The 15,298-nt window shown below is 40.7% G+C and overlaps 1 protein-coding gene across 3 annotated transcripts in view; it reads right to left on the reverse strand.

The window, feature by feature from the left end:
• Positions 1-5,489: 5,489 nt before the first annotated feature.
• The window catches only part of LOC115203375 (aggrecan core protein-like), a 35,259-nt gene continuing 25,450 nt past the window's right edge, over positions 5,490-15,298 (reverse strand). For 2 of the 3 annotated variants that reach the window (XM_029768023.1, XM_029768020.1), the window contains 5 exons: positions 8,791-8,949; positions 8,562-8,644; positions 7,537-7,681; positions 7,076-7,258; positions 5,490-6,815 (listed from right to left, as the gene is read on the reverse strand). In XM_029768023.1, coding sequence (XP_029623883.1) covers positions 6,736-6,815; positions 7,076-7,258; positions 7,537-7,681; positions 8,562-8,644; positions 8,791-8,949 — 650 coding nt within the window. In that variant the 3' untranslated portion in view covers positions 5,490-6,735. The remainder of the gene's footprint in view (positions 6,816-7,075; positions 7,259-7,536; positions 7,682-8,561; positions 8,645-8,790; positions 8,950-15,298) is intronic. The other variant, XM_029768021.1, reaches the window with a different exon arrangement.

Consider the following 15,298-nt stretch of genomic DNA (forward strand, 5'->3'; position numbering starts at 1 on the left):
TATGTTTCACCGAGTCGTCGATGATATTAAGAACATACAGCTGGCGGGTTATACACTCTATAGGCAGGACAGAACAGCAGCCTCTGGTAAGACACGGGGTGGGGGCCTATGCATATTTGTAAACAATAGCTGATGCACGATATCTAAGGAAGTCTCAAGGTTTTACTCGCCTGAGGTAGAGTATCTCATGATAAGCTGTCGACCACACTATCTACCTAGAGAGTTTTCATCTGTATTTTTTTTGTAGCTGTCTACATACCATCACAGACCGAGGCTGGCCCTAAAACCGGACTCAATGAGTTGTATTCCGCCATAAGCAAACAGGAAAACACTCACCCAGAGGCAGTGCTCCTAGTGGCCCGGGGACTTGAATGCAGGGAAACTTAAATCAGTTTTACCTAATATTTATCAGCATGTTAAATGTGCATCCAGTGGGAAAAGAATTCCAGACCACCTTTACTCCACACACAGAGACGCGTACAAAGCTCTCCCTTGTCCTCCATAGGATAACTCTAATCCTCCTGCTTACAAGCAAAAATTAAAGCAGGAAGCACCAGTGACTCGGTCTATAAAAAAGTGGTCAGATGAAGCAGATGCTAAACTACAGGACTGTTTTGCTATCACAGACTGGAACATGTTCCGGGATTCTTCCGACGGCATTGAGGAGTACACCACATCAGTCACTGGCTTTATCAATAAGTGCATCGAGGACGTCGTCCCCACAGTGACTGTATGTACTGTACATACCCCAACCAGAAGCCATGGATTACAGGCAACATTCGCACTGATCTAAAGGGTAGAGCTTCCGCTTTCAAGGAGCGGGACTCTAACCCGGAAGCTTATAAAAAATCCCCCTATGCCCTCCGACTAACCATCAAACAGGCAAAGCATCAATACAGGACTAAGATCGAATCGTACTACACCAGCTCCGACACTCGTCGGATGTGGCAGGGCTTGCAAACTATTACAGGCTACAAAGGGAAGCACAGCCGAGAGCTGCCCAGTGACACAAGCTCACCAGACGAGCTAAAAAACTTCTATGCTCGCTTCGAGGCAAGCAACACTGAAACATGCATGAGAGCATCAGCTGTTCCGGACGACTGTGCGATCACGCTCTCCACAGCCAATGTGGGTAAGACCTTTAAACAGGTAAACATCCACAAGGCCGCTGGGCCAGACGGATTACCAGCACGTGTACTCCGAACACGTGCTGACCAACTGGCAGGTATCTTCACTAACATTTTCAACCTCTCCCTGTCTGATTCTGTAATACCAACATGTTTCAAGCAGACCACCATAGTCCCTGTGCCCAAGAACACACCCATAAAATTGTCAAAGACTCCAGCCACCCTAGTCATAGACTTTTCTCTCTGCTACTGTAACCGATGTGAAATGGCTAGTTAGTTAGCGGTGGTGCGCGCTAATAGCATTTCAATCAGTGACGTCACTCGCTCTGAGACTTGAAGTAGGGTTTCCCCTTGCGTTGCAAGGGCCGCGGCTTTTGTGGCGCGATGGGTAACGATGCTTCGTGGGGTGTCAGTTGTTGATGTGTGCAAGGTTCCCTGGTTCGAGCCCGGGTTGGGGCGAAGAGAGGGACGGAACCTACACTGTTACATTGGTGCCGTGACCCGGATCATTGGTTGCTGCGGAAAAGGAGGAGGTCAAAGGGGGGGTGAGTGTAACCGATGTGAAATGGCTAGTTAGTTAGCGGTGGTGCGCGCTAATAGCATTTCAATCAGTGACGTCACTCGCTCTGAGACTTGAAGTAGGGTTTCCCCTTGCGTTGCAAGGGCCGTGGCTTTTGTGGCGCGATGGGTAACGATGCTTCGTGAGGTGTCAGTTGTTGATGTGTGCAAGGGTCCCTGGTTCGAGCCCGGGTTGGGGCGAAGAGAGGGACGGAACCTACACTGTTACACTACCACACGGCAAGCGGTACCGGAGCGCCAAGTCTAGGTCCAAGAGGCTTCTAAACACCTTCTACCCCCAAGCCAAAAGACTCCTGAACAGCTAATCAAATGGCTACCCATGACTATTTGCATTGCCCCCCCCCCATGCTGCTGCTACTCTCTGTTATTATCTATGCATAGCCACTTTAAAACCCTACCTGCATGTACATAATTAGCTCAATTACTTTGACACCTGTGCCCCCACACATTGACCCATTGATTCTGTACCGGTAACCCCTGTATATAGCCCCGCTATTGTTATTTACTGCTGCTCTTTAATTATTTATTATTCTTGTCTTTTTTTAGGTATTTTCTGAAAACTGCATTGTGGTTAAGGGCTTGTAAGTAAGCATTTCACTGTAAGGTCTACCTGTTGTATTCGGCGCATGTGACAAATAAAATGTATTTTATTTGGAATAGCCTTCATTGGCGTTGCCTATGCTTTCAATAATGGGCTCTGTTTCTATCTCAATATTTCCAACCGATCAGCTTCATGGAACAACCAACAGAGGGTGCAACAGGCAAGAGAGAGATTGTCAGATAGTGATAGAGAGGAAGGGAAGAGAGAGAGTGTGTTGGAGAGAGAGTATGGGAGAGAAGGTGTGGAAGACAGAGTGACTGTGAGTGATTGGTGAGAGAGTGAGAGAGACAAACAGAAAGAGAGAGAAATGGGAGAGAGAAAGAGCACACAGCCAGGAGTTCTGGGCCAGGGAGGTGAACCGGTGTGGCCAGACAGAGAGACAGTCAGTCTGGGGGAGGGAGGGAGGGAGGGAAGGAGGGAAGGAGGGAGTAGGCAAGGCAGAGAGGGGACCACAAACAGGCCTCTATTCAGTCACACTCACAGGGCTAAACTGACGGCAACCCACTCTGTTGGCAAATAGAAATGTACCATAATTTGATTATTTCTCATGACTCTAAGTCATATCCTGTTTATACTGAACCAGCTGCCTCAGAAACAGTGAGTCGACTGAGACTGACGGGAGGTGAAAGAAGGCTTTTGTTGCCTCTACCTAGAATGTTTGGGAGACCCTCCCAGAATTAGAGGGGTGTGATTGATCTTTGTTGTGTGTCAATCCTGTTAAACACTGACCTAAAAGACCATGCAAATAAACTATCCATTTGAACATGAATTTTTCACTGCTGAACATGCTCCGCACACAGAAAGTGAATGAAATCAAGAGAAAGTAACAAGTAAATTATCTTTATTTGGCATCTGATGATATGTTTTGGAGCAAATGTTGAATACAGACATTGGAAGACAAACAGTTGATTTCAGGCACATTTGGGTACATTCTGGAGAGCTCCATAAGACTAGAGCCTCTACACCTCTTGCTACTCATGATGTTCTCAGTGTGTGGTTTATTGGGCCTGTTCATGCACAGGGTCAGTTGCTCTCACACAACCCACTGGACACAGACGTCAGTTCAACATCTAGTTTTGACTGTCAACTAACGTGAACTCAAAGTAAAATCAACAAACATGCTAACCATCTCATTGGATTTAGGATAAAAGTTAGGTGAAAAAAGACAATTATACCCGAAATCCTTTACGTTGATCACTTTTTGCAAATCCAATCAGTTTTCCACGTTGATTCAATGTCATCACATAGATCTTTGCTGTTAAAATGACATGGAAACAACGTTGATTCAACCAGTTAGTGCCTAGTGGGAAACAGAAGAAAACAGAAGTGTTCAGGTAACTGATCCCGTGCTCCGTTTCAGAACATTTTGCTCCTGTGTTGTGCCTACAGTACACAACCCTAAACAGATGGCAGGGTCGGGGGAGTTGCAGGAGTGCTCTACACCAGTGTTTCTCAACCTCTGGTCCGTGGACCGGCACCTTTCCCTGGGACGTTGCTGACAGGTCCCTCAGGAAGTTAGTTGTCAAGGGTGTCGTAGTTTGCCAATCACTGGTAGTAAAAGGTTGCTAAACACTGGTAGTAAAAGGTTGCTAAACACTGGTAGTAAAAGGTTGCTAAACACTGGTAGTAAAAGGTTGCTAAACACTGGTAGTAAAAGGTTGCTAAACACTGGTAGTAAAAGGTTGCTAAACACTGGTAGTAAAAGGTTGCTAAACACTGGTAGTAAAAGGTTGCTAAACACTGGTAGTAAAAGGTTGCTAAACACTGGTAGTAAAAGGTTGCTAAACACTGGTAGTAAAAGGTTGCTAAACACTGGTAGTAAAAGGTTGCTAAACACTGCTCTTCACCCCTTTGTCAAGTTGCTTCAGCTGCTTTGGAGACAATCATCCCTCAGCAATGACAGGAGGCATTTCAGTTAATTTGATTTTATACACTAGACCTGGCATTGTGTTATTATCTTCTAAAAGCTCTTAATACTTTCAGCCCTGTAGGGGTACAGTAAAAAGCAATGGTGTGTGTAACTTTAAATTACACTCTTCTGTCATCAGAAGTTCCAGGTAGATAATTTCTTTAAGCCTGTTCTTTGTGGAACCTCTCAGTCATCTCTTTGATTGGTATATGGTTTATGATTGCAGGTGAAGCTTTTGGCCAGCAAGACATATGACGGTGTGTTGAAGGAGGAGGCACAGCCTCCTGTAAACATAAACAATGAATGAAGCATCTATATCTTCATCAGATATAACAGCAGGTTATGCATACAATACAAAACTGAAGGACTACAAGAGATTAAAATGGCGATGGATCTGGAGTTTAAATAAATGTGTCCGCTGAGGTTTTTTTGTGAAACAAAACAGACAATGAAGAGAAACATTTGATCTGAAAGCTACTGCAGTTGTTAAAACTGGTCCCATGGAGTTGCTATGCACTGCACAGCCTTGTGTGAGACAACGAAAGTGTCAAACCGACCAATGACATTCATCCGTTTGGTCCTGCTTAGGCCAAGAACATTGTTGACAAACCAAGGGTTCGATTCCGATTCAATTCCAATCCCCTCAGGAAATAAATACAGTGAATTTCAATGAATTCAATGAATTAACTGACTGAAATTGAAATGGAATTGACCCCGACCCTGTTGTTTTTTTATTCTACCGTGTCACTACTGAACCTGAGAGAGAAGTTGAGTCCTCTCTCTCTTATTTTAGGACAGCCTCAGTAGATTGCATGATGTTGCCTCTCCAGTGTGGCAGGCAGAGATTCTAGCATTGCTGTGTATTATTCACATCAGGCACTCTGTCTCCCTTCTGCTCTAAACAACTGGTGTAGGTTTGAAATACAGACGAACACAGTAGCCTGCTGCGTCGGCTTCACTAGCTTTCTCTTTATGACTTAGAGATTAAATAAATAATATCTCCCTTAGTATCCCCTCCCGTAGCCCTTTCCTGCAGTCAAATGACCTAGTGGCCTCATGGCTGGAATGTTATTCATATTTTTCATAATTAATAAGCATTATTTTGAACAAATCTGTTTTTTCTATGTCAAACGGTTTTGTTATATTTCAGTCGTCTGTAATGTAAATAAAGTGTAATATTGGGATGCAAACTCAACATTTAATACATTTCAACTGTATATCTGACATGGTACGGGTGTCTTCTTTCTTTATCCCATAACCATGTGTGTGAGGTGTATACTTTTGTTTTAAAGTAGATTTATGTGACCCTGATTTAGCCCACTGCAGTAAAAGGTGAAAGCGATCGTTCACCCCAAAATCAAAACTCGTCAGACATTTTTATTCCTCAAAAGTGTTGATATTTGCAATTGAAGCGTAAAAGATTTCTCGGTTTGATACAACACCACTTTTGATGTATGAAGACATCTGACAAATATAGATATTGTTTTCCCCTTTAGCATCTACAATTTTCAAGATAGGTGACAATTTGGTGACTCATAAATGCTTGTTTGGTGGATACATGCACAAGATCTCATCCACTTTACTTCATCTTGCTCATCATTGCTACAACCGGACATTGCTAGGCTAACAGCGCTAGGCTAACAGCGCACAAAGTAACTCAATATACTTTTTCTATCAAATTCACAGTCCTTCATGGATTATTAGACCTATATCCATCTCCCATGGTGAGTGTATATTACGTAGGCACCTCCAGAATACACACATACTTCTGATTGTCTAGTATCTCCTCATGGGTGAATTTCACCAAGCCTCTGCTTGGCTCATAGCAACGTGCCAAACCCCCACTAAATACCGGCTGGTCCAGATTGGGTGTTTACCTCTGGGTGGTACAGTCTAACACACACTGTCTGGTTTGGCAAAGATCTAGAACAGACTAGAGAGTCTGATTGATGCACCGTCTATGAGTACATGCTCCGGGGTGAAGTTTCCCCTAGGTACAGAGTTAGGATCAGCTTCCCCTCCACCAACCCTAATCTTAACCATTAGTGGAGGAAAAGCAAAACTGACCCAAGATCAGTGTCTAGCAGAAACTTCACCCTACACCGTGTCTCTATAATCCAGTCTAGTTGGCGACATGGACAAAGTATTTTAGCAACAACTCACACCTTATCGACAGCATCCCAATCCACCAAAACAAAAAATTATATTAATATTAATAATAACAATAAAACTCCAAACAATAAACAACTCTTATATATAATGAAAACATGTCATTATTCTGGGACAAGAATGACAAAAACATACAATTACATAATGGCTTAATTTAAACTTTTTAAAAATAGTCAGAGAGTGACAAACTGAAAAGACAATGTTACTGCTCGAAGTTGATTTGGTCTTATGTACAAGGTGGGTACTTCAAACATTCAAATCTCTTTAGTAAGTTAGAAAATGCCTTCTGTGTTCTGTAAATGTTCTTATAAAATAATTATCTTCAAGAGATCTCCCTTAATCTTCCCTGCTTAGTGACGTTTGCTGCTGGTTGCTTCTCCTCGGCTTCTGATCGATCGGCGCTGTATTCTGTTACTGGGGGAGGGCACTGCTGTTGGCAAGAGAAACAAACATTACCTTCAAAGATTCCAAAGTAATTTCATAGCATCAGACAAAATTACAATAATGCAAAGCTTCACTGAAAAATACAGTGACATTTTCGTCAACCTACAAGGAACCTCGATTTCCACCTTTCTAACGATCATTTCAATAGCAGAGTTCTTAACGAGAATTGGAAGTGTGTCAATGTGGGACTAACCTACAGGTATGTTTATAGAGTGTTGAAAGAGCAAAAGAGCGTGCACTACTCACCGCCCATGCATTCCACCTGTGGCTTCTCCCACTGTCCGTCTGCCATGCAGCGCACCACAGGCAGGTGGCGCTGTAGGAGGCCTGGGTTACACTGGTAGCGGATGATGGACCCAACAGTATACTGCTCCCGCCTGCTGCCAAACATCTTGGCATTCTCCACCTTTGGCGGTGCGCCACAGTAGACTGGGGAACAATGATCAGTAAATCAGTCAATCAACAAATCAATCAATCAATCAACAAATTACAACTGATGATATTTACTGGTAGCAATTTATTTTGAAGGGTACCTGCCTAATGAGTTTATAAAACATGAATGAGTTGTAACACCAACACAGGTATAAGATAAACACACACAATGATGGTGAAGGTACAGTAAAATGAGTTTTTAAGAAAACAATTACCAGTGCCCATCCAGACTCTAGAACACAATTCTTGAACCCTGACCCCTGACCCATATGTACCTGGGCCAGTCTTGCAGGTGAAGGGCAGGTGGTAGTTGCAGGGAACGTCGTTCCATTGGCCGTTCTCGTGCCAGATCATCACCACACAGTCTTCTCCAGAGTTAAAGTAGTTATCCGGCTGGTTCGGCCGCCAGTTCTCAAATTGCTGAGGGGTGAGGAGAGCAACATTGGTAGGAAGTTACAAAGACCACTTATGTTTCTGTTGGTTTCTTGTTTTCAATGTAGAAAACCCAGAAATCAGGAGAGTAAGTAAGAAGGCTATAGCATGCAGATCAGAATCTACACGTACAGTATGAACAGTGTATGAATCTACAGGTACAGTATGAACAGTGTATGAATATTCAGGTACAGTATGAACAGTGTATTAATGTACAGGTACAGTATGAACAGTGTATGAATGCGGTAGGCTACAGTATGAACAGTGTATTAATGTACAGGTACAGTATGAACAGTGTATTAATGTACAGGTACAGTATGAACAGTGTATGAATGTGGTAAGCTACAGTATGAACAGTGTATGAATGTACAGGTACAGTATGAACAGTGTATGAATGCGGTAGGCTACAGTATGAACAGTGTATTAATGTACAGGTACAGTATGAACAGTGTATTAATGTACAGGTACAGTATGAACAGTGTATTAATGTACAGGTACAGTATGAACAGTGTATGAATGTGGTAAGCTACAGTATGAACAGTGTATGAATGTACAGGTACAGTATGAACAGTGTATGAATGCGGTAGGCTACAGTATGAACAGTGTATTAATGTACAGGTACAGTATGAACAGTGTATTAATGTACAGGTACAGTATGAACAGTGTATTAATGTACAGGTACAGTATGAACAGTGTATTAATGTACAGGTACAGTATGAACAGTGTATGAATGCGGTAGGCTACAGTAGGTGATCTGGTGGTCCCGGGAAAGGAAATGTTGGGAACCACTGGGGGAGAGCACTCTGAGTGGGGACTATATTCTGAGCTAACCCACTTTCTCTGTACTGTGTCTGTCTGCCTGACTCACCAGTGGTGAGCCGTCTATCCAGCGGAAGTCATTCTCCACTGTCTTGTCATTGAGCCCAATCCACTGGTAGTCCTGGCTGTTGGCTGGAGGGGGGGAAAGAGTGAAGGGATATTCTCTCTCTCACACACACGCACGCACGCACGCACGCACGCACGCACGCACGCACACACACACACACACACACACACACACACACACACACACACACACACACAGGCCTTTTACTCACAGTTGACAAAGTGCTGTTCCTCTGGGGTGATGATGCTGACCAGGTGAGCGCTGAGGTCTCGGCAGCGCTGCTCGGCGTCCAGCCAGGTCTCTCTCTCGGGGAAGTGCAGGTAACAGTTGCCCTGGAACTTAGTCCACTCCTCCTCACAATCCTGCTCATCTGTGTCGTCAACAGCAGCGGGCGATAATGAGACAGAGGCTACCACACCCCGGAGAAGCCCGGGTTTATTACAGACACTCAAATACATTTACATTAGATAAGAGGGAATACTGATCAACACCACATATGGCACCATAGAGGTTTTATGGAGGCTGTGTTTGTTCTAGAACTGCTGCCATTTGTCTATGCTCCATTATTAGTCCAATTATAATCATTGATTTCTTTCAGTCCAACCTATGGTGTGATAAATATTACTGCACATTGGTGAAAATACTGCATTTTCCAGGACCTATTAACTATCAACTTGATTCATTGCTTGAGAACACTGGCAACACACATTTACTTTGGGCCACTTTGAGGTGTATGACATTTTTTGGAATGGGTGAAACATCCATCAAGCATCCATTTAACCCTCAACTACAGGGTTTGGTGACCAAAACATTCTGCTTTAGCCAACGTGTTGTTGTTCTGCAAAAAAAGCCAAAAGTGTACAGTTGTTAATGCAGAAAATGGTTCTTTCTATAATGCATTTGTGTTTTAAAAACTAAAGCACAAACAAAAAACACCTGGAAAATTAGCACACAGGGTCTCTTGGGTTCTTTAACTAAATAATAATTGGTTGTGATACTTTAAATATACAACAAATCATTTAAATAGTCAGCCTAGTGAGTATCTCTCAACAGTTAATGAGAGTTTCTGTAGTATCTCTCAACAGTTAATGAGAGTTTCTGTAGTATCTCTCAACAGTTAATGAGAGTTTCTGTAGTATCTCTCAACAGTTAATGAGAGTTTCTGTAGTATCTCTCAACAGGTAATGAGAGTTTCTGTAGTGAGTATCTCTCAACAGTTAATGAGAGTTTCTGTAGTGAGTATCTCTCAACAGTTAATGAGAGTTTCTGTAGTGAGTATCTCTCAACAGTTAATGAGAGTTTCTGTAGTGAGTTTCTCTGAACAGTTAATGAAAGTTTCTGTAGTGAGTACCTCTCAACAGTTAATGAGAGTTTCTGTAGTGAGTTTCTCTGAACAGTTAATGAGAGTTTCTGTAGTATCTCTCAACAGTTAATGAGAGTTTCTGTAGTGAGTACCTCTCAACAGTTAATGAGAGTTTCTGTAGTATCTCTCAACAGTTAATGAGAGTTTCTGTAGTATCTCTCAACAGTTAATGAGAGTTTCTGTAGTGAGTATCTCTCAACAGTTAATGAGAGTTTCTGTAGTATCTCTCAACAGTTAATGAGAGTTTCTGTAGTGAGTTTCTCTGAACAGTTAATGAGAGTTTCTGTAGTGAGTATCTCTCAACAGTTAATGAGAGTTTCTGTAGTGAGTTTCTCTCAACAGTTAATAAGAGTTTCTGTAGTATCTCTCAACAGTTAATGAGAGTTTCTGTAGTATCTCTCAACAGTTAATGAGAGTTTCTGTAGTGAGTTTCTCTGAACAGTTAATGAGAGTTTCTGTAGTGAGTATCTCTCAACAGTTAATGAGAGTTTCTGTAGTGAGTATCTCTCAACAGTTAATGAGAGTTTCTGTAGTATCTCTCAACAGTTAATGAGAGTTTCTGTAGTGAGTATCTCTCAACAGTTAATGAGAGTTTCTGTAGTGAGTATCTCTCAACAGTTAATGAGAGTTTCTGTAGTGAGTATCTCTCAACAGTTAATGAGAGTTTCTGTAGTATCTCTCAACAGTTAATGAGAGTTTCTGTAGTATCTCTCAACAGGTAATGAGAGTTTCTGTAGTGAGTATCTCTCAACAGTTAATGAGAGTTTCTGTAGTGAGTATCTCTCAACAGTTAATGAGAGTTTCTGTAGTGAGTATCTCTCAACAGTTAATGAGAGTTTCTGTAGTATCTCTCAACAGTTAATGAGAGTTTCTGTAATGAGTATCTCTCAACAGTTAATGAGAGTTTCTGTAGTATCTCTCAACAGTTAATGAGAGTTTCTGTAGTATCTCTCAACAGTTAATGAGAATTTCTGTAGTGAGTATGTCTCAACAGTTAAAGAGAGTTTCTGTAGTATCTCTCAACAGTTAATGAGAGTTTCTGTAGTGAGTATCTCTCAACAGTTAATGAGAGTTTCTGTAGTATCTCTCAACAGTTAATGAGAGTTTCTGTAGTGAGTATCTCTCAACAATTAATGAGAGTTTCGGTAGTGAGTATCTCTCAACAGTTAATGAGAGTTTCTGTAGTGAGTTTCTCTCAACAGTTAATGAGAGTTTCTGTAATGAGTATCTCTCAACAGTTAATGAGAGTTTCTGTAGTATCTCTCAACAGTTAATGAGAGTTTCTGTAGTGAGTATCTCTCAACAGTTAATGAGAGTTTCTGTAGTATCTCCCACAGTTAATGAGAGTTTCTGTAGTGAGTATCTCTCAACAGTTAGAGTTTCTGTAGTATCTCTCAACAGTTAATGAGAGTTTCTGTAGTATCTCTCAACAGTTAATGAGAGTTTCTGTAGTGAGTATCTCTCAACAGTTAATGAGAGTTTCTGTAGTGAGTATCTCTCAACAGTTAATAAGAGTTTCTGTAGTGAGTATCTCTCAACAGTTAATGAGAGTTTCTGTAGTATATCTCAACAGTTAATGAGAGTTTCTGTAGTGAGTATCTCTCAACAGTTAATGAGAGTTTCTGTAGTGAGTATCTCTCAACAGTTAATGAGAGTTTCTGTAGTATATCTCAACAGTTAATGAGAGTTTCTGTAGTGAGTATCTCTCAACAGTTAATGAGAGTTTCTGTAGTGAGTATCTCTCAACAGTTAATGAGAGTTTCTGTAATGAGTATCTCTCAACAGTTAATGAGAGTTTCTGTAGTGAGTTTCTCTCAACAGTTAATGAGAGTTTCTGTAGTGAGTATCTCTCAACAGTTAATGAGAGTTTCTGTAGTATCTCTCAACAGTTAATGAGAGTTTCTGTAGTGAGTTTCTCTCAACAGTTAATGAGAGTTTCTGTAGTGAGTTTCTCTCAACAGTTAATGAGAGTTTCTGTAGTATCTCTCAACAGTTAATGAGAGTTTCTGTAGTGAGTATCTCTCAACAGTTAATGAGAGTTTCTGTAGTGAGTATCTCTCAACAGTTAATGAGAGTTTCTGTAGTGAGTATCTCTCAACAGTTAATGAGAGTTTCTGTAGTGAGTATCTCTCAACAGTTAATGAGAGTTTCTGTAGTATCTCTCAACAGTTAATGAGAGTTTCTGTAGTGAGTATCTCTCAACAATTAATGAGAGTTTCGGTAGTGAGTATCTCTCAACAGTTAATGAGAGTTTCTGTAGTGAGTTTCTCTCAACAGTTAATGAGAGTTTCTGTAATGAGTATCTCTCAACAGTTAATGAGAGTTTCTGTAGTATCTCTCAACAGTTAATGAGAGTTTCTGTAGTGAGTATCTCTCAACAGTTAATGAGAGTTTCTGTAGTATCTCTCAACAGTTAATTAGAGTTTCTGTAGTATCTCTCAACAGTTAATGAGAATTTCTGTAGTGAGTATCTCTCAACAGTTAAAGAGAGTTTCTGTAGTATCTCTCAACAGTTAATGAGAGTTTCTGTAGTGAGTATCTCTCAACAGTTAATGAGAGTTTCTGTAGTATCTCTCAACAGTTAATGAGAGTTTCTGTAGTGAGTATCTCTCAACAATTAATGAGAGTTTCGGTAGTGAGTATCTCTCAACAGTTAATGAGAGTTTCTGTAATGAGTATCTCTCAACAGTTAATGAGAGTTTCTGTAGTATCTCTCAACAGTTAATGAGAGTTTCTGTAGTGAGTATCTCTCAACAGTTAATGAGAGTTTCTGTAGTGAGTATCTCTCAACAGTTAATGAGAGTTTCTGTAGTATCTCTCAACAGTTAATGAGAGTTTCTGTAGTGAGTATCTCTCAACAGTTAATGAGAGTTTCTGTAGTGAGTATCTCTCAACAGTTAATGAGAGTTTCTGTAGTGAGTATCTCTCAACAGTTACTGAGAGTTTCTGTAGTATCTCTCAACAGTTAATGAGAGTTTCTGTAGTATCTCTCAACAGGTAATGAGAGTTTCTGTAGTGAGTATCTCTCAACAGTTAATGAGAGTTTCTGTAGTGAGTATCTCTCAACAGTTAATGAGAGTTTCTGTAGTATCTCTCAACAGTTAATGAGAGTTTCTGTAGTAAGTTTCTCTCAACAGGTAATGAGAGTTTCTGAAGTGAGTATCTCTCAACAGTTAATGAGAGTTTCTGTAGTGAGTATCTCTCAACAGTTAATGAGAGTTTCTGTAGTGAGTATCTCTCAACAGTTAATGAGAGTTTCTGTAGTATCTCTCAACAGTTAATGAGAGTTTCTGTAATGAGTATCTCTCAACAGTTAATGAGAGTTTCTGTAGTATCTCTCAACAGTTAATGAGAGTTTCTGTAGTATCTCTCAACAGTTAATGAGAATTTCTGTAGTGAGTATGTCTCAACAGTTAAAGAGAGTTTCTGTAGTATCTCTCAACAGTTAATGAGAGTTTCTGTAGTGAGTATCTCTCAACAGTTAATGAGAGTTTCTGTAGTATCTCTCAACAGTTAATGAGAGTTTCTGTAGTGAGTATCTCTCAACAATTAATGAGAGTTTCGGTAGTGAGTATCTCTCAACAGTTAATGAGAGTTTCTGTAGTGAGTTTCTCTCAACAGTTAATGAGAGTTTCTGTAATGAGTATCTCTCAACAGTTAATGAGAGTTTCTGTAGTATCTCTCAACAGTTAATGAGAGTTTCTGTAGTGAGTATCTCTCAACAGTTAATGAGAGTTTCTGTAGTATCTCTCAACAGTTAATTAGAGTTTCTGTAGTATCTCTCAACAGTTAATGAGAATTTCTGTAGTGAGTATCTCTCAACAGTTAAAGAGAGTTTCTGTAGTATCTCTCAACAGTTAATGAGAGTTTCTGTAGTGAGTATCTCTCAACAGTTAATGAGAGTTTCTGTAGTATCTCTCAACAGTTAATGAGAGTTTCTGTAGTGAGTATCTCTCAACAGTTAATGAGAGTTTCTGTAGTGAGTTTCTCTCAACAGTTAATGAGAGTTTCTGTAATGAGTATCTCTCAACAGTTAATGAGAGTTTCTGTAGTATCTCTCAACAGTTAATGAGAGTTTCTGTAGTGAGTATCTCTCAACAGTTAATGAGAGTTTCTGTAGTATCTCTCAACAGTTAATGAGAGTTTCTGTAGTATCTCTCAACAGTTAATGAGAGTTTCTGTAGTGAGTATCTCTCAACAGTTAATGAGAGTTGCTGTAGGGAAATTTACTCTGTATACTTGTTTACAGAACATGGTTAATACCTTTTTTCCCTTCACTGTAACGTTCAAGGTTTCATTCATTCCTTCACCACACCTACATGACTAAACAATTTCACAAAATGGCTACTTCAGCTACTTCCGTACACCTGCTTGCTAGGAGCAGCAACAGAACTACACACTAAGAAAATAAGGTTCCTCAAGGGTTCTTTGGGAAGGGTGATGGTTCTATGTGGAACCATAATGACTCAAAGAACCATTTGAGGCCTTCAATGGTCCTTTGCAGTTTTGTGATAATTAAAATGTATTCATTAGAATATTTTGGGGCGTGGCTTGCGCATAGCTTTCTGTACAACCGTGAGTGAGTGTCATTCCAGTTGATCTGATCTGTGGTGTTATGCTGTTACATGTTAAATATGACTGTGGCCAGTGACAGTGTCTTGTAAAAGACTCATGTATGACCTCATGTCAGTTGAGAACATTTGCCTACTTACTAAATCAGTGGTTGTCAATTCTCTCCTTAGTGACTCCCAGAGCTGGCACACATAACTCAACGTGTCAGCTAAAACAATAATAACGCAGAAGGAATTCCAACAATATAATAAAACAACATGTAGGTTTCTACACTAACAAAGGTTCTTTATAGAACTATTCTCCATCAAGGTCCTATAAAGAACCATAAAAATGGGGTTCTATGTGGCCCCAAAAAGGCTTTTAACCATAGCGGAACCCTTTATTGGTGCTATATAGTTCCTTCATAGAACCTTGGGAAATGTTTTTTATAGCACCATAAAGGTTCCATTTAGAACCTTATGAGCATGGTTCTTTATAGAACCTTCAAAAAAAGGTTATATATAGCACCAAAAAGGGATCCACTGTGGTTACAAGCCAAAGAACCCTTATTTGGCATTATACAGAACCTCTTGTTTTGTGTGTAGACCTGGCTGAGAAAATCCACCCACCAGATATAAGCACAGTCCTGAGTAAAGGACAGGAAGCAGTATGATGACATTGCCCCTAGACTACGGATGCCTCTATACCCCTTTAGACCCGTGGATCAGTCAGGGTCTTAACTTACTGTTGACACTTAGAATACACAAGATGCACTTCCCGAGTGGCGCAGTGGTCTAAGGCAGCT

This window comes from Salmo trutta, chromosome 12, assembly GCF_901001165.1.
Source record: "Salmo trutta chromosome 12, fSalTru1.1, whole genome shotgun sequence".
In the NCBI taxonomy this organism is placed as follows: domain Eukaryota; kingdom Metazoa; phylum Chordata; class Actinopteri; order Salmoniformes; family Salmonidae; genus Salmo; species Salmo trutta.